General features: G+C 41.7%; 1 protein-coding gene across 1 annotated transcript in view; it reads right to left on the reverse strand.

Moving 5' to 3' along the window:
- Nucleotides 1-27,072, reverse strand: part of NUP210 (nucleoporin 210) — a 124,373-nt gene extending 97,301 nt beyond the window's left edge. The window contains exons 1-4 of the mRNA XM_039546052.1: nt 26,328-27,072; nt 11,426-11,562; nt 9,611-9,742; nt 2,790-2,886 (exon numbers count right to left, since the gene is read on the reverse strand). Of these exons, the coding sequence (XP_039401986.1) occupies nt 2,790-2,886; nt 9,611-9,742; nt 11,426-11,562; nt 26,328-26,500 (539 nt within the window). The 5' untranslated portion in view covers nt 26,501-27,072. The remainder of the gene's footprint in view (nt 1-2,789; nt 2,887-9,610; nt 9,743-11,425; nt 11,563-26,327) is intronic.
- Nucleotides 27,073-27,075: the final 3 nt, after the last annotated feature.

The raw sequence follows: 27,075 nt of genomic DNA on the forward strand, positions 1-27,075 counted from the left end.
ATTTTCCATCCCTTGGAATTTTTAAATCAAGATGGGATGTCTTCCTAAGAGCTGGGTTGGATTTTCAAAAGCACCTAAATGATTCAGGGCTTGTCTACACACAAAAGCTGTACCATTTAAAAAAAAACAAATAAAACAAAACACACACATTAGTGCAGAAAGAGTTTCTATCCATATAAGCTGCTAAAAAGGCATGTTCTGCTGTTACAGGCAAAACCCAGGGGAAATACTGGCAGAAAAAATATAATGCAGACTTGATCAGAGAAATTACATTGGTTTACTATTAAAAAAAAACAAAACACCCAATATAACAGAGTACTACAGACACAACACCACAGATATTTCATATTAATGAGCAGGACTCTTAAAGCACAATATACTTTCCTATCTCCTCTGCCACACACTTTGATTCACTTCCTTATTAACTAAGTTTTGCTGGATATTATTTTCTTAAGTAAATGGAAATCCTGGCACTTGAGTATGAATCTATTGTGTCTTAGCATCCCGATTATATATTACAAGAACAGCGGTTTAATGTTCTACTTGGCTAGTGTTTGGGAACTGCTTGATAGGAAAGAAAATTGATTTAGTGTTTTATATGCTTCTGGTATGACCAGAAACTCAAAAGTATGCCAGGCAGGCATTTCTGGAGCGGACATTCATATCAAGCAAAGCAAACACTCGTTGTAGCATTTAGTATGATGGATACTAGTAGAGTTCTATTAGACAAAATAATCCTGCTTTGCTGAAGGCCTATTACCAGTCAGTCAGTATCAATATAAAGGCTAAACCAGGACGTTGGGAACCTAAAATGAAAAATATCCCAGATACGACAACGCTGGGTAGCCTTCAAAGTCGATGACTTTAATAAGAGTGGAAACTGAAATCCCTGTAGCGTGACTCCTCTCAGTCAAAGGAAATCAACAGAATACTAAAGTAGGTACAGTGAAAGCTTATGCAGTACCTACAAGTGAGGGGAAGACTGTTGGTGGGTAAGCACAGGAAGCTAGGAGTATTCCTATCCCTGCCACAAGCTCTCAGTACGATGTTGTGCAAGAACTTAACCTAGCTGTGTCTTAATTTCCCATCTGTTAAACATAGATAATAGTATTTCCCTACCTTCCAGAGGTGTTACAAGGCTTAATTCAGTAAGAAGTTGCAAAACACTTTAAGACCTTTGGATAGAAGTTTCTATTGGAGTTCAGAGTTTGGGCTAGACCAGAGGTGGGCAAACTACGGCCCACAGGACCCTCCTGCCCAGACCCTGAGCTCCTGCCCCAGGAGGCTCAGCCCCGGCTCCTCCCCTGCTGTTCCCTCTCCCCTGCAGCCTCAGCTCACCCCACCTCCAGCACAGTGCTCTGGGTGGTGGAGCGAGCTCCTGGGGCAATGCAGATGCAGAGTCGCGGCCTGACTCGGTGCTCTGTGCTGCGCGGTGGCGTGGCTGGCTCCAGCTGGGCGGCGCAGCTGCCTGTCCTGCTACTCTGGGCGGCGCGGCTGTAGCACTGCCAGCCACCGGTGCTCCAGGCAGTGAGGTAAGGGGGTAGGGAGCAGCGGGGGTTGGATAGAGGGCAGGGGAGTTCAGGGTGGTGGTCAGGGGGCGGGGGTGTGGATAGGGGTCAGGGCAGTCAGAGGGCAGGCAACAGGGGTTTGAATGGGGGCAGGGGTACTGGGGGTGGGCAGTCAGGAAGGAGAGAGGCGGTTAGATGGGGCGGCAAGGGGCAGTCAGGGGCAGGGGTTCCGGAGGCAGTCAGGGGACAGGGAGAAGGAGCGGTTGGATGGGGCAAGGGTCTTGGTGGGGCAGTCAGGAAGGAGAGGGGGGGTTGGATGGGGCGGCGGGGGGTCCCGGGGCTGTCAGGGGACAGGGAGTGGGGGTGTGTGGATAGGGCAGGAGTCCTGGTGGGGGGCCATAAGGGATGGGAGGTGGAGGGGGAAATCAGATCGGGGGCCGGGCCAGACCTGGCTGTTTGGAGAGGCACAGCCTTCCTTAACCAGCCCTCCATGCAATTTTGGAAACAGGATGCATCCCTCAGGCCAACAAATTTGCCCACCCCTGGGCTAGACCCGACTCATGAGTCAATTGGACCAGAGGTCCCAGTGTGGTGTGCAGGGCTCCTACAGATTGTAAGTGCCAAGCAAGACACAGTGGTTTGGATTTTCAAAATGGTGTGAGGCTAAATCTGCTACATCTTCCATTAGAATGCTAAATGCCCTGCTCTGAAAGCTTCAAAAAGCTTATTAAAACCTTTTAAAAAATGAAATATTTGTTTCTCAGTACAGTTCCTTGTAAATGGCATCGAGAGTCACCAACACCTCAACCAAACTTTGGCCACCTTATTGGCAGTCTCGGCAGAGTGGCCAAGTACTGAATGGGCCATAGCCTCTCATTTGGAAGGTGGGGCTAACCTCTGAAGCCACCCCCACATCCTTACTTACCAATTGCAGCAGTAATACCTTATCGTTTTCTCCAGTTGTTTGGAGAGGGGTCAGCTCTGGCATAGTTGAGGCTATTGTTATTTTTTTATTGGTGGTTTAGAACTATATGCGCAGCTTCTAAACATCATCAATTGTATTTTTATTATTGAATATTTTAAATGGGTGTGAAAGTGCCCAGAATTGTGGATTGGCAGTTGTAGTAGTTAGAAATCTAAAACAATGAACCTGTATACAATACTTTGGATATTATCATTTCAGTTTATAGATCCAGATTCAGCAAGGTACTTTTGTTCATGCCTAACTTTAAGAACATGACTAAACCTGGGGCCTTTGAGAATAATGTAAAGTGTGCTTACCGCAATGCATTGTGAGAATCTGAGAAGCCATCAGCTTCAGTATCTTTTACTATCGTCCAGTCAAAGGCTAACCCCGCCAATGTGCTAAAAGTGTTTCCTATAAATCAAATGAATAATTATGTAACAAAATTCAAAATGACAATGAAGTCTTCCTGCTGCTTGGAAACAAACAAGAAATATCAATGAACAGAAGCAGGAGCATCTTAAATTTGCAAAAATGATTCAAACAAGATAGTTCTTCATTAAAGTTTAAAAGGGGGGTTTAAGCCAGATAACTGGAAGGTTTGGAGAATCAAAACAGAATACAGAATTGTTTACAATTTATGGTTTGATATGCTGCTTTGGATCTTCTTCTTCTTCAATCCTTAGCCGAATGGTCGGCCGTAACAATCATTCACCATTGGGTCTGTGCCTGTGCAGCCGCAAGGGCTCGATGGGCTAAGAGTACAACACTGGAACAGACTTATTATGGGGGCGCATCAAGGAGTCTGCCTCTGGGCCGCCTCCGCTCCCCAGTTGGTGGAGTTTTATCCTGGATGTTACAAGCCAGCTGTAGAATGGAGCTCGTCGGAACATCTTGTGGCATTCTTGCGATATATCCAAAAAGCGTAAGAACGCCATCTGCAGACAATGGCCCCAGTAGCCTATAGCGACCATAAATGTCTGTGGTACAAATGCAATTATTCCATTTTATGCCCAACATATGACACTTGGAATACTTTGGATCCCAGTATGTATATAAAGGTATTATCATACACCCTCACTGCTCAACTACAAATGTATATTTTCTGGTCACACTAAGTGTACCAGCATGTCTGCTCTGGAGAAAAGGGAATTAACTGGCTGAATTTTTAATAAGATACTGCTGGAATAAGCAAATCACATCCTTCCCCCTTCAAAACAAGAACCATCTAAACCTTGAATAGATTCCGTGACTACTTTTTGGATACCAATAGGACACATGCATCCTTCAATACAGGTTATTACAAAAGTCAGATGTGACAATGGCCCCATTCCTGGTAAGCAGCAAAACTCCCACTTTCTTTGGGCCATGTTGCACATGGATATGAGACATCTTTGTTTGAATGTTGAAAGCATCACAATATAATTCATCTCAAACTCCTTTTCATATGCAGGATGGATTCCAATCCCGAAGCATTTTTGCATCGTAGGATGCTAACAGACTCCGTAACAAAGTGTTGCTGACTCCCTAATGGTACATTAGGGCAGATATACAAGTCCTTGAACAACTCAGTGGTTTGGCAAAAAAGGAGAGGGTTAAGTCCTTCACCTCAGCTATTTGCAGAAGGCCAGATCCAACTATGCCTCAAGTCAATGGCAAATCTCTTTTATAGCATGTGTATGTCACAGTCATATCTCCTAAGTACCATATATTCCACATTCTAGTGGAAACAAACCACATACATGAGACACTTCAGACATATCAGTAAGGAACTATCAACCTATATATAATTTTATACACCTTTCAGATAACTCATAGAGCCAAGCGCATAAGCCAGCACTTTGAGACATGTGGATCTGAGATACTCTTTGGGGAATTTGGGATCCACACTTCAATGAAATGCACTTTCTATATATATTCAATATGACTTTTTTAAACCTGAAATGGATTTACCTGTAATATAGACAGTTCAAGTTATTCACTTTTTGGGGGAGCTAGATCTTAGGTCTTGTCTATACTACAAGGGAAATTCGATCTGAGCTACGCAATTTGAGTAACGTGAATAGCGTAACTCAAACTGACGTAGCTTAGATCTACTTACTGCAGGGTCCACACTACGCAATGTTGACAGGAGATGCTCTCCCATCGACTCCCCCTTCTCTTCTCGATCTGATGGAGTACAGAAGTCAACGTGAGAGCGATTTGCGGTCAATTTAGCGGGTCTTGACTAGACCCGCTAAATCGACCACCGATGCATCCATCGCCGCTGGTCGACCCCCCGGTAAGTGTAGGCAAGCCCTGAGTCATTGCAACATGTGAAATAACAAATATTAAAGGATTATAAATGGAATAAACATAGTGAAGCCAGATAATTGTCACATGCTGAATCTGAAAGTCTTTTAGAAAGATCTCACAATCTTTGGGAGAGGTGCTGCACCCGCTGAAATCAATTACTAAGCTCCCATTGACATTCATGGGTGCAGGGCTGAAGCCTTATATTGTGCTAGTATTTTTATTACTAATAATAATGTATTTTCATTTATATTCTTTGTTTTCCTCTCATTCTTTCATTGGCAATTATAATGATCACTTCAACTTCACTGCCAAGTTCCTACACTAAAGGCTTATGGCATCATCTAAACCACAGAAATGTTGTAACAGTGGTAATACAATTCAAAGCATATTTTCCCTCCCAAATATATACAGATGCCCCCCCCGGGTTACACAAATCCACACTTACGGAAAAAGTTCTGTAAGCTAGAGATAGGAGGTGGGTGGTTGGGTTTTTTTTTTGGTTTGGTTGGTTGGGTTTTTTTTTGTTTTGTTTTGTTTTTTGCACGAAATGGTCGGGTATACATTTCCAATTTACGCAAAATTTGAGTTACGCAAGGCGTTCCGGAATGGAACACTTGCGTAAGTCAGGGAGCGTCCGTACTATACAGATACGGATAGCTTTGTATCCTGCATGAACAAGATTGTGACTATAAAAAGCAACTTTCTATTCTTCCATTCTAAAACGTCTTTCTTTAACTCAGTCTATTACAGGGGCAGTATGTTTCAAACTGCTTGAGGATATTTTATTTAAGATGCACAGAGCTAAATTAGCTGTTCTCATAACAGATGTTTTAGCTTTGCAAAGCTAAGATAAGTCTTCCCTCATTCTTGCTCAAACTAAAGATGCAAGCAGGGCAAGGAGAGAAAAGCACATTGTACCAGTGCAGAGATGTCTGAACAGTGCCACAGCAAACACTCAGCAGAAGCACAATGAAATCCCTGCTGGGACAAAGGGGACAAGGACTCTGGAGCACATGAGTTATCCAAGGTAAATAAATGTTAGAAAGTCCTATCTTATTCTCCCTGGAGTCAATAGAAAAACTCCATTTGGACTTTAGTTAGTAGCAGGATTTAGCCCAAAGTATAATTTAAAAAGAGTGGCATGATGTATCAAATTTCATCCTGCCTGTTAGAAACCAAAAGCGTTTTAGTCCCACTATGATTTGATTAGCCCCCATTAATCCTTATACAAAGTTTACGCCAAGAACACACTGATCAATCAAGTAAAGATTAAGTTTGGACAGGAGTTTAAAAAGTCATTTTAGATACATCGGGATTATTTCCCCACCCTGCTCTTGCTAACAGTTCTATGACAGCAGTTCTAAAGCAACAGCCCCACCAATTCTTTGGTACACTGAGCTATGGTAAGACTGGAGTTTCCCCGTTCCCAGATTAGGCCACAAAATAACATACAACCCCAATATAAAAATTATTTTTTTCAATGGACTATACATATATTATCTTGTCAGATGGTACTGAGATCCTTCAAGAATAGGGAACTGTGACATGAAGTTTCTCAACACACCTCAGTTTGGTGATAAACAACAAATTGTTGTTCAGTTTTGTTTTTTAATAAAATCCAATTTCAAATCTTCTTCTCTCTTCAAAATACTTTTGACCTGAATTTTTGTATTTAGTTCATCATGGAGAATACAGGCAAATCTCTAACACACAGCAATTCAGGGACTTCATCTAAAGATATACTGATGAAGCACACTAAGTAAGTAGTAGGTCATTACAAGAAGTAATTTTCCAATTGTACTGCAACATAGTGATTAACATAGACCAGAAAGTTATGATAGACACAGCACAGTTACCAGCCATGTGGACCAAAATGCAGAATCAGAACCGAGGGTTACTAAAATAGGTGTAACATATACTTTACAGTGATTCCTGCTAGTGGTGCTCTAAGTCAAGAGCCACTCATCATTTCTAGGACAAATCACTATTTTAAGCAGCTGAAACTCGCATATAACACTAAGGAACTGCAATGGTACCAGCAGGTTTTTGGAATCCTATATATGAAATTACTTTGGACCCTAATCCCACAGGCCCTACCCAGATAAGAATCCCATTGAATTGCAGGTTTGGCTTAGTTCTACAAATACTTACAAATGTAAATAACTATTTTTGAACTCCAGACGAATCATGTGAACTAAGCTATTTCCCATTTATTAGTTTGCCTAAACGATGTAAAAATGTTAAGGTACTTTTAAAATGTTGAGATGGAATTTAATCTTAAGAGTTCTGCTCTTTCACCAACAACTGGAACTTCAAGCATTTAACAAGAAGCTTTCACTGTATTTAACTCTCCATAATTCGCAACAAGCATAACAAAATAACTTTACTTTTCTAAAATATTTGGTAGGAAGTTTTGTCCAGAACTTATGAATCAGAATTTTGATTCATTTTACACTGTACAAAAATGAATCGAGCCTAGAAGCTATGAAGACATGTACATGGACAGTAATTTTGTCATTACTTTTTTTAAATGTTTACATAACGGCTTTAACATTAACATTCTCCATGTTTACAGAGTGCCTTGATATAAAGCTATTTTGAGATAATGGGTGACTGAGTTTACACCAAGACTAATTTGGATCATAGTATCAAAGATTGATTGAATATCATCTCCCTTCTTCATACACTCATGAGGCCAACTTCCCCATGGTGTAACTATTGTCCTAAATATTTTCAGCAATGCTGCAAAACTATTTGGGGAAAGTGCTAAGTGCTTATTTACATAGCACACGATAACTGGTGTCATCAGAAAAAATACAAGTTAGACCATATTTAATGTGCATGTTTAAAGTGTCTTCTGCTTTTTTTTACTGGCACTAACAAAAGTAATTTGCACACGATACATTAGGATGTTAAGTGTATGACAAAACTCCAAAAAAGGATGTGTAAGGGGAAGCACCACTGTGCACTATATATCTAGATACTTCTGTTTACAGCATCCTCTGTCACAGGACCAGAGCTTCACAGTAAAGCATGACCTGATCTTTCATACAAGATGCAATAATGAGGCACAGTATTTTGTCAGCCTGAAACAAAGACACCATTTTTAAAAATTCCCTAACTTTCCATTATGTGTGTAAGTGAAATAATATACAAGTTACTACAAAATCTACCAAATATCATCATGTATATGTGCAGAAGTCCAAAGTAAAAGCCAGCTACAGGCCCTTTGCAGTGTTCAACTATTCACCAATTACAAGTTTATTTTTCCCTTTATTTTTGCTCCTCTTGTATGCAAAAGAATGAATAATTTACTGTCTAAAAGTCATTTATTCAGTTTTCTTAAATGACAAGAGAGCACCTCTGAAATGTAAAGACTGTCTTCAATAATTCTGCTCATGTTCCAAAACTTGGTCACCTGTCAGTATAGGAACAATGTTTGTAAAAGGAGATGAATGTGTAGAAAGTATTGTAAGAGAAGACCATAGCAGTTTAAAAGTCTCCAGCAAAATTCTTTAAGTTGAGTTCCTAAAGTTAATCACTTACAAAAAAGTGATTTTCAGAGCTGCTGAGCAATCACTGTTTCCATTACTTTAAGCTTGAAAGTTTAAGCTTAGGCTCCTAGTGAACATCTTGTTCCAGCAATTTAGATTATACTGTTCTTTGTGGGTTTTAAACCACAGCTTCTGTTCAAACTTTAACTTGGATGGCTCCCAAAGCAAATTTGTCAGCTGAGTACGTCTGACAGTCTACAGAAACACCAAGCCAAGGTTCTGGAATTATAAATACAGTAAGAAGTTCAACAGTTCTATCTACTGATATTTTGCAGTATAGAGCCTGGCTTTTATGATTTATAAGTAGACATATGTGGTTTAAGCCTCTAGTATCCAAACTATAAACATCAAGCTTCTACTGCAGTTTAAATCGTCTGGCCTCCTTAATTCACTAAGTATTTTTAAAACCTTTTGTTTTGTGTGTAGAATTTAGCTGCTGAAGCAAGGTCTGAAGTTCCTGAAGGCACTCAGATTATTACATACGCTATGGCAAGCAGAGGTTTCCTCTTTCTCTTAGATACAATGGACCCAATCCATCTTTCACTGAAGTCACTGAAAAGACTCCTACTGACTCCAGTGGGTCAGACACTATGATGATGGAAACAACTATAAAAAAAATCTAGATTATATTAGTTTGAGGGATATGAAGCCCAGCAGTTGGTGGCTGGAACAGGGACAGAAGTGTGAAGAAAAGACACATTAAACTTGTTTGACCTTAAATAAAATGTCTTTTTACAGGTTTGCCTTAAAAATGCATCCTCCTTGCCTCAGCTTAACAAAACCCTATAGAATCTACAGAGCAGTTCACAGACTTGTATCACTACTGCTTCAATCTTCCTTGCAGCCCTGACCAGACCAGCCAAACATTGATGTGACATTTCAGCAGTGCAAATGTTATTACCTCCGGCTTTTTGTTTCTCTCGCCCCCTTTCCCTGAAATTAGAGCTTTTACATGTAAATATGTTTATTTGGGATTCTGATATTTGAAAATGCCATTAATACAAAAGTTGATTCTTGGGCAACTCAGAAAAAATTAAACAGGAACTGTCAGATATGAAACAGTGTCCAATTGGCACATTTGGATGTTTGGGATTTCTTGGTCAGCCCTCTTATACTTAACCACAAATATTACAATAGGTTAGTATCTGTGTGCCAACAGGACAATTCTCCTATGCATTGTCTGGGTTGGGCTCCAACATCCAGTCCTGTCCTAGGTGAAGTCTGAGCAGAGTACATTACACACACACGATTTCACTAAAACTTTCACATCTTAATAGTAAGCCTCTGACCTTCAGAATCCAAAGCCTGAATTTTCAGCTTCAGTGGTGAATCTTCAAGATAAAGTTCTCTTGTCGTGGACACAATTTGGATGCCGTGAATTATGTCAACTATAGCATCACAACGAAGCACTTGACCAGTCACTTAAAGAAACAATAGAAAACATTAAGTCAGTAGCACTGAGCATGATCACCACCAAAACGATTAAGCAAATAAGATGAAGTACATCTTAACCAGCTGGCAGATCTAAACTAGGGCAGAACAAAGCTTTACCATTCAGGGGATGGAATCCAGGTCCTGAATGCTATTGAAAAACAAACTAGGTCCTGAAGACAAGAGAAGTAGTTCCTCCCTTTTAAGCTCAAAATAAAAGTGTTTCTATAGGACAGCGGCAGGCAAACTTTTTGGCCCGAGGGCCACACTGGGTTTCGTAAATTGTATGGAGGGCCGGTTAGGGGAGGGGGTCGTGGGCTGGCCCCCACCTCTTATCTGCCCCCGTGGGACTCCTGCCCCATCCAGTGCCCCCTGATCCCTGACGGAGCCTCTGGGACCCCTGCCCCATCCACACACTCCAGCTCCCTGTCCCGTGACTGCCCCCGTACCCTCCCCACCTCTCTCATTCCTGACGCACCCCCCTGGCCCCATCCAACCACCCCTTCTCTCTGTCCCGACTGCCTCCGGAACCCTTGCCGCCCCATCCAACGCCCCCTCCTTCCTGACTGCCCTGCCCTGGGACGCCCGACCTCATTCAACCCCCCTGACCCCTATCTACACCCCTGCCCTCTGACCAGCACCCCGAACTCCCCTGCCCTCTATCCAACCACCCCCTGCTCCCTGCCCCTTACCACACTGCCTGGAGCACCGGTGGCTGGCGGCACTACAGCTGCACCACCCAGCTGGAGCCGGGCCACGCTGCCACTGCCACCACGACGCAGCACAGAGACTGGGTCAGGCCGGGCTCTTCAGCTGCACTGCCCAGGAGCTCACAGCCCCACCGCCCAGAGCATTACGCCCGCGGCAGAGCGAACAAGCTGAGGCTGTGGGGGAGGGGCCGGGGGCTAGCCTCCCGGGCCAGGAGCTCGGGGGCCGGGCAAGACGGTCCTGCAGGCTGGATGTGGCCCATCGTCTGTAGTTTGCCCACCCCTCATATAGGGTTTACAATGCCCACCATATTGTCAGTGAAGAAAATTTGCTTTATTTCCCCTCCAGAAAATGTTTGTATAGTGTTGCTGGTTCAGAATAGCAGCTCCCTGGACACAATTCAGTGACAGAAGTGGGTAAAGGCCCCCTACACGTATCATTCACAAAAGCACCCTACATTCCTTTGGGATGAAAAGTGCAATATAACATAACCAATTTATTATACATTGATTATGTTACAAATAAATGTCTACTAACTCATCTACTTTGCATATCTTTCTTACTAAAAGCAGACGGTTCCCTGCATTGACGTAAGGCATGGAAGTAAACTCCAATTTTCCAAATCCCAAATATCTGAAACTGAATTATGTAAAATTCAAATTAAAACATTCACTTTTAGGAATCCCCAGATTTGTGAGAGTTTCAGATACACCTACACCCACTCCTGAAGGTTTCAGATGCCTTACCCACATTGACTTGAGACCTCTGCAGAACAGGGTTCATGTGGTCTTTTCTACCTATAAGCTTATAAATAAAATGCACATATGAATGGATGTTTGTTACAAATACAGTGTGTATATGCATGTATCCCTTAAAGATGTCATAGGGCTCATAAACCTGCAGTATTGTACAATTTTTTTAACCCAAACAATAAAATGTGACTTTAAAAAAAGTTGAAAACTTACATATATCTTCAGCAAAAATGATACTTGTCAGACGTGTTGGCTGCGATGAACGTGCCTGGACAACAGCCTTTTGTGAACATTGGCGTTCATCTTGATCTGCAGGTTCTATGCTGGCAACTTCTGGCCTTGTGGAAGACCTACAAGAATATCACTGAAAGTTACTGCAGTGTTAGCTAGCTATCATGGAAAATGCACAGACTCTTATTTAAAAGCAACAGTAACCTTTTTATCTAAACCACCACCACTATTACCATATGTAAAATCTCTGTCTTCATATTACAAGCTATGGGACTGACTTTTCCACATGCAGAGTGCCCACATCTACCAGGGATTTCAACTAGGGTTGAGGCTGGTCAGCACTTCTGGGAAAAAATAGGCCTTAAGCCTACTGCTTCTACTGATTAACACACATACCCCTTACTGCAGCATAAGAACCCCAGCTTATGCTAGTCATTTTGCTTAAAAAAAAAATCCTATGCATTTACTAAGCCAAAAAATCCCTCCTCTTGTGCTTTAACAACTTAGAAGCAAGATAAAAAATGTGAACATGAAGTGCAACCTAAGATTAAGTCTATCCAATTACAGTGCTGTGATGAAGTACGTTTTAGCCCACAAAAGCTTATGCCCAAATAAATTTGTTAGTCTCTAAGGTGCCACAAGTACTCCTTGTTCTTTTTGCTGATACAGACTAACATGGCTACATTCTGAAACCAGTCATAAGATACATGCTATTCATCACTTGCAATCATAATTGGCATCTTCCATGGCAAAGGTATGGATGATGACTCAGGTTTTTTCCAATTACAAAATGTTACAATTATCCATAGATTTGCTATGGCAGAGCCCATTAATAGTAAAAGTGATGAGTAACATTTTTCTAATTAAGACATTAAAGTGTGATATAATGTCTAGTTAATGTATGCAATACAGTTTAGATTTAGAAGCTTATGTAATACTATTTGGTGCTATTTAAATCTACACAGCCGTTTGAACCATTATAAATTATTTGACCAATCCCATTTTTGCTCAAAATTGTGTTTCTTTAAAAAGCAAGACCCCAATCCTGTAGTGAGTTCTGCATGAGCAAGCCCCTGGGTCCACGTTGAATTCACTGCAGGCCTGAGGCCCACATTTTTAATTTCTTAAATGTTGTAAGGGCCTGAATGGAAGCGGGGTTGGGGGTGGAGTCACAGCTAGAACCATTCTGGATTTCTCTAAGGCTACTTCATGGTGATGATGAAAGCGCAGTTGATTGGCTATTGGGTTTTCTTAAAAAATAAAAAACAATAATCAAAACTATGGATGAGAGTCACACCTGGTGGAAACAGCAAAGCTACACTGATTTATACCAGCCGAAGAACTGACCTTATTTTTGGAATTATTTCCAAATAATGGCAATTTTTAGAAAAGTTTCACAAAGCAATGATCTATGGGAAATCACATGAAACAGAAATGTTTTGATTTTCATCAACTCTCTCCAAAGCGGAGGCTTGCACACATTTAATATTAACCAAATCAAGAAAATAGCCCCTTTCTTTGTGATTAATTAACACCTATTATAAACACATTACCACCATATTGCATTTTGCAGCACTTGCAGTTTTCTTTCGGTTAGCTACCCAGTCAAGGAGAACACACAACCACCTTTGTTCTATTAATCAGAATAAATGATTATTCATCCCATTGCAACATTAAACAACAAAAATCACCATCTTAATATTGAACTCAGCCTTACAATGTACTGAACACTATCAACTCCAAGCAGGATCAATGGAAGTTCAAGAGACTGTAATTCTTACAGTTGGGCTCCTCAAATGAAATATGTAACAACAGATCAGTTTCAGGACCAATTAGGTTTACAAATACATTTTCAAAACTATACAACATGTGTAACTGTAGAAATGGACATGTAACCATTGTGCACAGTTTGTACTGAGTTGCACCTCAGACCAGAGTTCCACCATAGCAGGCACTGAACACATGACAAAAAGGCTTCAAGCAGCTTACAATCTAAAGGTATGAGTAAAGTACTGGATCTGTGAAGTACACAAGTACTTGGTTTGCAATTATATGAATTGCACATGAAAATACAGATTTGCGGGGATTTATAGGGTTTTGCATATCTGTTGGTCAAACCCTGCTGTCCTTAGGCAAAATGACCACCACTGAAGTCAATGTATTAATGAATATGCCTCCAACAGATGTTTTGCCCAAGTAAGGACTAGGTTTAAAGAATGGGGTGCAACTGTCACGGATATTTCTGAAACAAGTACCAGGATTTGGCCTATTCAAAAACAAAAAAACAAACCACCCACCCCCCCCAAACCACAACAAATGAACAGCTATCAGCAGTTATTTATGGGCAGTTTAAGAACTGACAAATTGTCTAAGTCTGAAAATAAACAGAAAACAATTAAGCTTATGTACTTAAAACTGTGAAAGTCAAGTCCTAATAGAGAAAATGTTTTTATTATACATTAGTATTCACTAATAAGAATCCCATCTATACTTGCCCATAAATAGGGTGTAATAATTATAGGTTGGATGAATAAGACATTAACTGAATAAATGTTGGTACAGTAGTGTCTTGTACTCTGTTATGCTCTTCCCTCCACAGAGCTAATTGTAGTCTTGTGATATAGACAGTAAACAATTCACTATTTCAGAAAGCAACACATACCTCCACAATTTATTCTACAGCCTAACTACTGCCGTGTTTTTAATTCCTGGGACAGCATGCCAGTAATTAGATACTAGAAGAGCTACTAATATTTCAACATTACATTCTACCAACATGTATCTGGTAGGACTTCTTGAATTACATACTAAAACTGCTAATAGTGTCTAGCAGTAAAAACAATGCTTGGGTGGTGCTGGTGGGAAGAAGCAGAATAGCAAAGAGGGAGGGCAAAACAAAAGAAATATGTAATTTATGTCCCAACATTTGTTTTACTCCTACAGTTTGGGCCAAATTCTACTGTCAGGTGACTGCACAGCACTCCCATTGACTTCAGTACTTTCTACCCCATTATGTTCAACTTACGAAGTTTTAGGCTTTACAGATCCAATTTTGTCCCCATTGCTGTCAGTAACAAAACTCGCATCAGTGTCGATTGGGCCCTAAATCTATCCCTATACAAATACTGCAAAATTACAGGAATAATATACAACTCTCTGCCATGGTAGAGGAGCAAAATAAGTGGGTATCATGGGTGAATATATCTAACCATATTTAATGCTATTAATAATCCATTTAAAAGTGTTGGCAAACATACTTCTTTCTCCATCATTTTAGCATTAATTTGGTGACTATGCTTGCATCAACTTATAGATAAGTTCAGACTGCACAATTTAAGTACCACAGAATACTTAATTAGCAAAAAAATAAGTCTCTCTGAAGATAAATAATTATCAGCTCATCTAATGTTTCAGGACTTGACTTAGAAACATTTATAGACATGTAGCCAGATGGAAACAGTACCATCAACTGGCATGTAAAGCCTTTCAACAGTTTGATGAGACTTGACTGAACAATATGTTTGGTGCTATATTCAGTGATTCTCAGGACACAATTTACTGTTTATATACCAAACTGACTACACAGCAGCCAAAATAACACAGAAGCAATTTTATCTGTATCAGCAAATTATGGTTCCAAATAGATTCCCAGGGACTCGTAAGATGTTCAAGCTGAAGCACAGCCTTGTCCTCCTCACGATGGAACATAATTTCTCTATTTGCATGAGTATTTAAATCTACAGGGAAGGACAATTCTCTCTCCTTTTTATTCTACTCTATCCTCTCTTAGGCTAATTCTCATTGTACTGAGAAAAAGAGCATCAAACAGATTTCCATCCCATCCTATGTTTTACAGGCAAATGCAATAGATTGACACAGTGAGAGTAGCCAGCTGTGAAGCTTTTGCTCAGAGTGGGGTTTTCAGAAGGGCTGTGGGTTGGCCCAGCTATGGACAGCAATGGGAATGGAGTTAAGTCACCGGTGACTGCTTTTGAACATCAAACCTAGAATGCTAATTGAAATCAAATCTATCACATTGTTAAATCCAAAAGATCTTTATCATTCATTTTTTTCTGAGGCAAAACCTACCATGGGGTTTTAATCTCAGTAAGTCCCACATGATTTGGCCTTCACTGAGTATTACAGTACATTGCTCTAACTAAAATATGATTTAATTTGGTGGATTGTTCTGCTTCTATCTTTACTAGGTAGAATATAACCAAACAAGATGTACATTCCCCAAAGCATAATGGGTTTTGTTTCAGAATTTTAGCTGCTGAATTAAAATCATCCTCCTAAACATTTGGGATTGTGATTAGCAAAATTAACATCATGCAACTCCTAAATGCAGGCAATTATTTGATATATTGCTTCCTTGTAAGTTCACTGAACTGATATTTTGGACCCTTCCTCCTCTTGTCTTGACCTAAAACTGAAATGAATAATTATGGTTTTGAGGTTTGTGTATGTAGCTATTACATAAATGTATAAATAAAGTGTATGCGATGGTTGTGCATTAGAACAGGATCCCAGTTTGTCATTAAATCTATATTCAATGGAGGCAGAGTACAGGGATGGTAGGTTTGTTAAACACATGAATAGCCAGGTTCTCGCACAGCCAGACACCCAGAGATTCTTCACAAAACTTCCCTCCGCCCCTGCTGTTGTTAGCCTAACTTTATCTAGATACTATTGAACCTTTCCTGGTGTTCAGAAAAGCTTTACAATAACCATCACATTGCTGTTCTGAAAAAGTGGCATTTCTCTGCTGCAGCTGCTGGTCTCATAGATTTCCCAGGCAACTTTACAAATTCTAAAATAGATAAGCCCATTCCCAAGCAGTTATGGATAGCAACCTATTCACGGTAAAGGAAATTTGTTAATTTTCCACAAAGAAACAGTTTTTGATCCAACCAAATTGGAAATACTGGCTGGAATTTAAAAAAAGGGAAAGATAACAGAAGTAACTGCCATGGACAGGTGGCCAAAAAGTATTTTATTATAACTGCTGAAAAGTTCATGCAACAAGCTAAAGTGAGTACAGACAGAAAGGCTACAGGCATGTTAGCCATCTGCTCTAGTTAATATATTTTTTAAATCACTAGATAATCCAAATATTAGAATGCAATCAAAACAGATTAAGGTTTGACTGTATAAATCATCAAAAGGAGAATCAAGGTATGGCTGCATCCCTGGAGAGAACTCGTGCTACTGTAACTTGGGAGCACTCAAGTCTGAGAACATTGCATGGCTGCTCAGCTTGGTGCGATGCCAGCCATTGTGGTGATTCTCTTTTTCCCCATTCCCCTCCCCCCCACACCTCCAAAATCACTGATTCAGAAGAAGGCTCCTTCACATTCAAACCTTCACTTCAAGTAAACAAGTTTGCCAAGAGGTGGGAAAAATTAACCCCTCCAATCCAGAGGAGAATTTATAGCTTTCACCCTGCAAAGGTCTTGCAAGGAAGGTGGGCATAGTGATTGAAGGGGCAGTGGGGGAGGAACAAGGAAGGAAAGTAACCAGAGCGTCCTGATCAACAAAGCAAGCAGAAGGACAATCAGTGGCCCTTGCAAGGTTCCCCAATGGAGAACAAAGGTAGGGCTGTTCCAGGCACAACCTTCTGGGGTGGGAGGGAGAAAGAAGATGAGGAGTGAGATTGGCAGACCTCTAAAATACAAAAGCAAATAGTAATCTTTGGCTGTTCTGACTGGACTGTTTTTGTGTTTAATGCTTTTTAAAAATATATTATTTTAAACCTCTGCATATGTGCTGTGTGGTCTCAGTACAAACAGTGAGATATATGTATAATACCAAAACCTGGAACACCCTGCAATATGGAACAAGAAAACAAATTTTGCAGGGTAATTACTGCAACAGCGGCACTGAATCCAGGATTTTATTGCTCTAGACACATTAGTAAATCTATGTTCGTTACAGCAATCCTATAATAAAGAATCACGGGACATCTTACTGCCACAGACAACCATCCATTCTTCTCACAGGGTACAACCAGGCCTATGTAAGGTGGTGAATGAGTTACATCCTTCCTACACCTTTAAAAGGGTATACACACCTTATATGGAGAAGCAATAAACCAGGGGTCGGCAACCTTTGGCACGCAACCCATCATCGTTATCCGCAGGCATGGCCCTCCGCAGCTCCCAGTGGCTGTGGTTCGCCGTTCCCGGCCAATGGGAGCTGCGGGAAGAGACGGACAGCACATCCCTGTGGCCCGCCGCTTCCCGCAGCTCCCACTGGCCGGGAATGATGAATCGCGGCCACTGGGAGCTGCGGGAGACCATGCCTGCGGACGGTCAACTTATACAAAATGTCTCGCGTCCAGCCTGCGGATTACCTTGATGGGCCGCGTGCCAAAGGTTGTCAACCCCTGCAATAAACTCTCCATAGTAAAGCATGCAACCAACTACAGTAGAAAGTGCTCTTTTTGTTCCCTATAATTTTGGCCTGGAAAATTAGTTTGCCCTGAAAATTGCCAGATTACTCAAAAAAGCAAAGGTTTCTGCAAAGCTTGAAGAAAATATGTAAAACTGTTTTTGGAAGAGAGCACTGCCCTGAGGTGGTAGACCCATATCGTATCTGCTAGACCATGGAGACTCTCACACAAATTGCTTTAATCTTCTATACTCAGTAAGGTGAACTATAAAATGGGGATAATGGTTTCTATCCATTTTTGTTAAGTGATTTGAGATGTAGGGATGTAAAAGCACCATGCAAGTGAAAAGTATAAATTATTATCACCCACATTTTTCAATTGGGATAACAGATTCAGTGACTTTGCTGGAAGGCAGTTTAGCTTAGGGAGTTAGAGACTGACTGTGGAATTGGAACCAAGACACCTGGGTTCTTGTCTTGGGACCGACACTTGATACACTATTATTTCTTACCCTTCTCATCAGCGATTGGAGAGAAGGTAGGTTGCACTGTACATACAAGCATGTCCAAGTTAACCATGTAGTGAGCATGTTTATCTTGTCAGATGTGCACTGAACAGCACAAAGCTCAACTGGAGGTATAATTAATTTGGCCAGCCCTGCTCATTCCTTTAATTTAATGCTCTAGTGACCCATCCATTGTATTTAATTTACAATTTTTAAATGCATCATATGTTCATTCTACATTTCTTTTTCTTATCATGGACAAAAATTGTAAAAGATTGTTATTTCTACAGCAGCAGAGATATGAACGTGCTTCAAGAACAAATGACGGACCCTGACACAAAAAAGGGCATGAACCTGAAAGGTGCAGAGTGCCTTCAACGCCTACTGAAGTCATTTAAGCTTTCTATTTAGGGAATAATAGTAATAATAATTCTCCTAGTGTTCTTTTCTAAGAGTATGAACAAGACTCTGGTCAATTTTACTGCAACTATTTGGAATCAGGGTAAGGGGCAGAGAAAGAATGAACCCTACTCAGAGCCCAGTGACAGTACCTAGGTAAAACTCCAGTAACTGGGCTTCCATCAGGATGTAGCCCATCTTTTGTATCAGACATCAGCTAACAATTTTAGTCTATTTCTACATAGGGGGGTGTCTGGATAAGTTTTCAATTCTGTGTTATTATTTCAGCATTATTAAAACAATCTTCTTCTAAGTCTTTAGGACCCAATTTGACTCCCACTGAAGTGAACAGAAACTTTCCACCATCTCTAGTGGGCACTGGATCAGACCCGTCATCTGTCTTAAGACAGCAATACTTCATTACCAGTCAACTTTGTAGAAGTCCTTGTTGTGATGTATGCCATTTCTACAAAACAGATGCAGAAATGAGTATGTTCCAAGAATGTTAGCATATTTATATGCCACATGTGGACTTAAATATAAATTCCACACAATAATTTACAATGTAAGGAGGTTTTGCAATTGTGTGGTACAGAGTTCAGCCAGCAAGTGCTGCTATTTTAAAATCACTGCTTCTGAATGCTTCCCTTCCCCCTGGTATGATTAGGAAGTAACCATAAATTTGGAACATTTTTTAAATTAAGTTTTGTCTTCATTTCTCTGTAGGTACTGTGTTTTGCAAAAGGTTACCAATATTGTATATGATGTTTATACCTAGACCCATCACAAATCTAGATCAAAACTTAATTTACAAAAATTATTCTTTGCTGCTACAGCAACAGTTACACCGCAAGAAAGCACTGGAATCTTGAAAAGTCAGAAGTATATTTAAAGCTACACTTGTAGTTTTGTCATCTCTCATAATTTTCTTATGGGACTCCTAATATTTTGTGCTTTTCTTGAAACCCCAGCTCTAGCAGTCATTTAATTATGTGAGAATCTGAGCTTTCATCTTTAAAAAAATGCATATCAATGGTAAGTTTCTAGCATTTCTGGTTTCAGAGAAAAGCTTGAAAAGATCAACCCAAATGCTTAGAAGACAGATGGCAAATAAAAAGAATCCACAATTTAAAAAAGCCAAATCATGAATATTTGGGGTTTGATTTTCATACACTTTAAGGTCAGAAGGGACCATTATGATTGTCTAGTCCGACCTCCTGAACAACACAGGCCACAGAATCTCACCCACTCACTCCTGTAACAAACCCCTATCCTATGTCTGAGCCACTGCAGTCCTCAAATCATGGTTTAAAGACTTCAAGGTGCAGAGAACCCTCCAGCAAGTGACCCATGCCCCATGCTACAGAGGAAGGGGGAAAAAAAACCCCCAGGGCCTCTGCCAATCTGCCCTGGGGAAAAATTCCTTCCTGACCCCAAATAGGGCAATCAGCTAAACCCTGAGCATGTGGGCAAGACTCACCAGCCAGACACCCTGGAAAGAATTCACTGTAGTAACTCAGATCCCACCCCATGCTTGGGAATACCGTACTAGGAGCATTGATAAGGTGTTCTTCAAAAAAAGAGAGCCATTGATTGTGATAAGACATCATCAAAAGACCAATTTACATAGGGTTGATATGAAAGACTACATTTAACTTTGAACAATTAACCAATAAATCTATTTAGATCTGCAATTTAGGATCCCTGCACCGAATGGTCAACATTTATACCCTCAAGGGAGCGTGTTTCAAAGAACTGGTTTTAATCTAACATTCTATCTTGAATTTTTCACACACAAAGCATCATGTACAGCCATATAGCAGAGTTACACAACTGTTTGGTAGGTGGATTTTGCATGTAACAGTGATGTCTTCTAGGAGAGCTGCTACAAACTATCAAACCATGTATCAGAGGTCAAAGTTTGGCATGTATCTCATTTGACAGAGGTATCCTTTCAGGCTAAGATTAAAGATAATTTTGTACATATTGACCCTGTTCTGAAATTCTGTATAATTACGTGCAAAGGAGAATTTACTTAGTACAGTAAATGTGTGTATTAACATCTAGACAACTCGTTTTGCAGTTATGGTTAATCACTTCTATGTATTAAAATACCTCACGTTAAAGAATAGAAAAGTAGGATAAATTATTAAACTACATTAATGTAGTCAAACTAGAAAATGTAGCGTTAGGTACCTCAGTTATCCTACCAAGATCTTCAAAGATGTAAACAAAAGTAAAAATTATAAATTCTATACTCCAACCAGAGTAACTCTTCAGCAGAGTAATCCCCCAGCTAGAAAGTGACATATAGGGGCAGAGACCAACTGATCAGAAGTGTCAGAACTCCCACCATCTTCAGTTACTCAATATTCAATCTCATGTTAAATATCCCTTAAATTATTACTTATAACAAACATTTCTTTGAAATTCCTGACATATGTAAGACAAACTTTCATTTTGCAAACTAAGGCCCAAATCCTATCAACAATGATATGTGTGTTTAACTTCAACTCAGTGGAACTGTGTATGTAAAGAAAGTTATGCACATGCATAACTGTCAGCAGATCCGGGATCAAAGAGAGAACCATGAAAGAAGTAGCCTATTTCAGGGGTTCTCAAACATTTTCATAGCGTGGACTAAAATATGTTTGAGAGATTTTCTCAGGCGGAATTTCCCCTTCCATTCACATTTCATTGCTGGGGCAACCACAGCAATTGTTTACATAGACAGGTAACATAACCAACGATATAAAATACTTCGATAAGCTTTTAATCAAATTTAGCAAACAGAAGCAAGGACAGTTATCAACGTGTTACCAGACCACACTCCCAAACAGATAATTAGCATGGACCTCAGTCTGAGAGCCACTGGGTTAGGGTTCATCCTAGAAAGGATTCATTCCCTCCTTGGCCCCTTTTTTAAAAACAGTCTATAAACAGGTCTTTAATCATAGTATACTGTAAAACTTCTGCAATTTATTAGTGTATCATTGGACATTTTCCAATTTCTATCATCAAACAACATGTAAAATTACACAAGAAAAAAAAAACCATGCAGATGTTTACAACAGATTGAATGTTTACCAACAGATAAAAGGAGCAGACTCCTCAGAAACTAAGAAAAAAATCTCCCAAAATCTGCAGCAGAATTCTTGACCATGTCACAGGCCAACGGCAAGACGTTGGAGATGAGAGCTCAGAGAAGAGAATGGAAAAGTTGGGAAAAGAATGAATAAGAAAAGAAACAAGTAGATGCTTTAATCTAATTGTATTTATTCTACCACAGAAGTACCAGAACTTGAGACTTAAATCAGTCCCCCCACTCCCTGGATAGGAAGTGCTACAGAAGTAGAGCTTGCAATCATTATGAGCAGAGGAAGGAAGCAGAATGCATTATGTCCTCTCTCCCATGTTCCGTTTCCTAGAACAACAAGAAGCTTTGGAGGAATCCCCATCCAGAACTCGTATGTCAGAAGGAAAGTCCTCCTGATGCAGGAGATCTGAAGATGTGGAAAGAGAAATCCCAGGGAACTTTACAAGCACAAGAAAAAAGTAACTAGACAAGACTTCTCACACCTCCTCACCATCACAGAAGAGAACCATTTCCCATAACCTATTTGATAATCTAGAATGCATTCCTAGCCTATGCAAGTATCTTCTCTTCTAGAAAGAGGAGAAATTCAAATACTACCCTTATCTGCTTTTTGTATCTTCACAGAGTAGAAATGAAGAAAATGATGCAATGCCCTAAATATTTATACTATGCTACCTTTGACATCTGGTAGCACTGTTCCACATTGTACAATCTCAATCCTCCTTTCAGATACGTGTGCCTGTATCTTGTAATTCTGATCCTTTGTTTTTTCTTGCATATTCAATTCCAACCAGCATATTTATGGAAAGGTTTGGGCAGAAGCAAAGGGGGAGTTAAACATAAGAATTGTCAGACTGGATCAGAACCCAGGTCCATCCAGTCCAGTTTTCTGTCTCTCACAATGGGCAGAACCAGATGCTTCAGAGAAGAACCTGGTAATAAGCAGATGTGCAACAATCTGCCCTCATATTAGGTCTCCTCCTAGTGCATTCTAGTTAAAGACTGGCTTTTTGGCAGGTGGTTGCGAGACAGGAAAGAAGGATTAATCAATGCAATTAACTAGACATTTTCAGTTTTGCTAAATCATCTTCATCACTTATATTCAGCCCCTCACAGAGAGCTGCTACTTCCTCCAAAAGGTTTTATGGATATACATAGACTGTCACCCACATCCTGCCTGTTGCTCTGCAGATAGATTTATATCATGAAGGCTGAAAATGAGGGCACACCTTAGTAAGTCTAAATTGATGCCAGATCTTGGGCCTGTCTCCTTCAAATAATAATAAAACCTAGCTCTTATACAGTGCTTTTCGTTAGTAGATCTCAAAGTGCCGTACAAAATGAGATCAGCATCATTAACCCCCTTTTCCAGCTGAGGAAACTGAGGCATAGAGCGGTGACATGACTTGCCCAAGGTCATCCAGAATGCCAGTGGGAGGGCTGGGACCAGAACCCAGGTTTTACCAAGTCCAGTCCAGTGTCCTATACACTAGGCCATACTGCCTAAGGGTACAATTCCATTGTGATCAATATCTGATTCACACATCTCTTAATTAATGTTAACTAGCACTGCAAGCTTTTAATCATGCAGAATAGAGAAACTGACATTCTGAATGGATGGCTGGTGCAGAGAAAGTTGATCATTATTTTTTCCTATAAACTAATCAATATGAGAGAGAGAGAGAGAGAGAGAGAGAGAGAGAGAATGTTCGCTACTATTTTTCACATATTTACTAGGAATAATGAAGATATATTGCCTATGCAAACCCAGTACCACTGTGATACATCTGTGACAGATATGTAAATATCATTGTAAAAGTTAACCGTTTAAACAATTAAAATAATATCATTTAACTGGTTAACTGATTAAAGGGAGAGGGTCTGGGGCTGCTCCGGTGGGGTGGGCCAGCCCGGGGCTGCTCCCGTTGGCATAGCTGGGGGTTAGTGGTTAGGGTGGGTTAACGGTAAAACTAATGCTTACTGGTTAACTGTTTAATATTTTACATCCCTAATTCGTGACTTTTTTTCTTTTTATGAGCCAAACTGACTGGTAAAATGATTCTGCACAGACTCCAGCCACTTTTAAAGAAATATGGTAAGAAAATATCTGTAGAATACATTTGCAATCACTAACCAGCTCCATAGCAAACAGCGAACTATTGTTTTAATTTAAAAACGGTTGTACCTAATAACTTGCTTCCTCTTTCTTTTCTACACATGCAGTTTAGGATTAAAATAAACTTTTGCTGCAACTCTGATTACTGTTCTTCCTGACTAGGGGAGAAGTGGGACTCAAACTTGTAAGTAGCCATATTAAAGGTTTATGACCAGCCTCTCAAATATTTAATATCAAGGCAAATATACAAGTACATAAAAGTCAGAGTGACAGCTTAAATTCATTGATACAAAGGAAAAATATATTCCACTAGGATGAGTTTTAATGGTTTCCAAACACAAATTTAACAACAAAAATCTGCTACAAACGCGTAAGTGGCACAAGCGCAGATGTAATCATGAACAGACTTGGAATATCAACATTTCTTTAGCTGTACACCTCACATTCACTGCTACTGCAAATCAGAGGTGTTACTTACACATTGTTTAGCATGAAGATATTAGCATCATTATGAAACACTATAGCTCTGAATCTGCAAGCACTTGCATGTATGTGTTCCTTTACTCAGCAAGCAGTCCCACTGAGTTCAACGTATCCAACCTATCAGCTAACTTCTGTGTTGCTTCGTGTGAGCAAGCAGGCTTCCCATAGTAGAAATGTCTATTCTCCATTTGACTGGGTTGGAGTCAGCAAGAAGAAGGATGCCCATGCAGTGTTTGATTATATCCTCTATCCTTACTCTGATGTCTTGACCAGAGACCAGTACAATTATTCACACGGTGCATCTTTTACCTTTTAGAACAACCTGACCCAGTGTTCCTCTTTGATCCAGTCTCTCCTGAGGCTACATACTCAGCATATTGTCTAAATCGGCCATGACAGTGAGTATTGCCTAATTTTTACATTTTTTGATGGAGGGATTGAGAAAGGGGTTAGCTGTTACATCTCATGGTTTGTTTCTGGCATAATCCCTAATGAAGAAACACCAGGGGTGAATTTGACTCAATATTTGGACAGACATCTAAGCTTTCGCCTCCACCCTTACTACCATGCCCACATATGAGTTGGTGATAGGTACAAAGCCACCTCACATGCAGAGTGTGAGTATGTATTCCTCTGTACCTAAAAATTCCTCATCCAGCCAGATATGCAAATACTTCCTTGGCTTTTTTCCTTGCCCAGAATTAAGCATGTAGATCCACAAAGCTATTTAAACTCCTAACTTCCTCTGTGGATCTGGTGATGGGTGGGTGTGGAATTTTTCATGCAGATGGTAGAAAATTATGAGATTTGTTTTTCAGACTACATAGGATCAGGCCCTTATGGATTTTCCCAAAAGCAGGTGAGTGCCCAGTGTTCACAGGATGGGAGAATCGCTGGTGTTCCCAAAATATGTACCGTATGTGCTATCCTTGGATGAGCTAGGCAATGCATATATTGGATTCCCACTACTAAGTAATAAAGTGCCAAGTTAAAATATGAATATAATTAATGCATGCTTTAAAAAAAAAAAAGGTATCATTCACCGCCAAAAGCTACTGAACACTTTCAAATTACCAGAAAAAAATCACTACTGGTTGCTTTGCAAGCATATCTGATGTAGCTTTTACATATGAAAATGTCAATGGTGCCATCGAAGGGTGCATACAAGCAACCCCTTTTCTTAGTTCTTCCTCCCCCTATCCTGCATTGCACCCACTTATTTTTATTGCACCCCGTACCCCTCACATCCATTTACTACACTGTAAGCAGGGCGAGGCCTTGCCTACAATACACCAGGATTTCTCAGCCTTCTCCCACCTGAACCGGGGCACCTGGGCAGCGTGGCCTGGGCCCTGTGCAAACACGCGTGGCACAGAGCTGGTATCTGCGGCTCTTCGGGCCCAGCCTTAGGGCAGTGCACGAAGCTGAGATTTCACACCACGCTCAGCCCCAGCCCCAGCCCAGCCCAGCCTCCCCAAGGACCCGCCCGCTCCTCTCAGCCCGGGCAGCACGCAGGGCCCAGGTCTGACCCGCCCTGGGCGTGCTGCAGCGCAAGGTGCAGCGGCGCGACGCTCTCGGGCCCAGGCTCCCAGCAGCTGCCTGACAGGCTCGGCAGCTCTCAGGGGCCGCGGGAAGCCACCGGCAGCCGCGTTAATGGCTGCAGAGCGCGGCCGCCTCTCCCGGGGATGCCCGGCCAGAGCCAGGCGGGCGGCTGCAGACAAAGGGACGAGGCCGCAGGCTGCCCGGCCCCTCGTGCGGCTGCAGCCCGGGCTCCCCGCCCCACGTGCTGCTCCGGGCCGGCTCTTGCCAGGGCCGCCCGCGCCACACCTGCGCCACGGGCAGCCCCAGAGCAGAGGGGCGCCCGGGCGGGCTGCCCCCGCGCTCACTCACCAGCGGTAGCAGCCCTCGCTGGCTTCCAGGGTGAAGTTGATCCTGGTGCTCCGGGTGAAGGGCAGCAGCACTTTGGGGATGTTCAGCTTGGAGGCCACGGAGAAGGGCGGCGGCGGCAGCAGGAGCAGCAGCAGCAGCAGCGCCCAGGGCGAAGGGGCAGCGAGCGGGGCCATTCTCCCTGCCCGCGCCCGGGACACTGGGGACGGCTGCAGGTAGGGAAAGGGCTCAGTCTCTCCCTGCGTCCCCCGGGGGCGGTGGGGTCAAGCGAGATGCGGGGCCCGCAACCAGGGAAAGGTCTCCGGGCCTCCGGCTACAAAGTGGCCCAGCCCTGGGCAAAACGCTTGTTGGCAGGCGGCGCGTGGGCCAGCGGCACCGGGATCAAGAGGCGCCGGAGTGGCCGCGGCGCCTGCAGGAGGCTCCGAACCGTTCGCCAGAATCACAATCACCCGCCTTGTGCTGCTATTCGAGGGACGTCAGCGGCCGGGGAAGGGGAAACCGGGCCTGAGGCTGTGGGGAGGGGCCGTGTGCCTCGGGGGAGGGCGCTCAGCCGCAGGCGGGGAGAGCAGCAGCAAGTGCTGCTGCAAAGAGACTGTCACATGGCAGCCCCCAGCGCGTCCCTGTGACCCCCTGCAGCACTAGGCAGTTTTTGTTTCACTTTCAGGTGCTCCTGGAACACAGGCGCTTGGGCCTCTCCAACCTTGAAGGCTGGATGCGGCATCCCAGTGAGAGGGGGCGGCCTAAATTAGGA

This window comes from Mauremys reevesii, linkage group 7 (genome assembly GCF_016161935.1).
Source record: "Mauremys reevesii isolate NIE-2019 linkage group 7, ASM1616193v1, whole genome shotgun sequence".
In the NCBI taxonomy this organism is placed as follows: domain Eukaryota; kingdom Metazoa; phylum Chordata; order Testudines; family Geoemydidae; genus Mauremys; species Mauremys reevesii.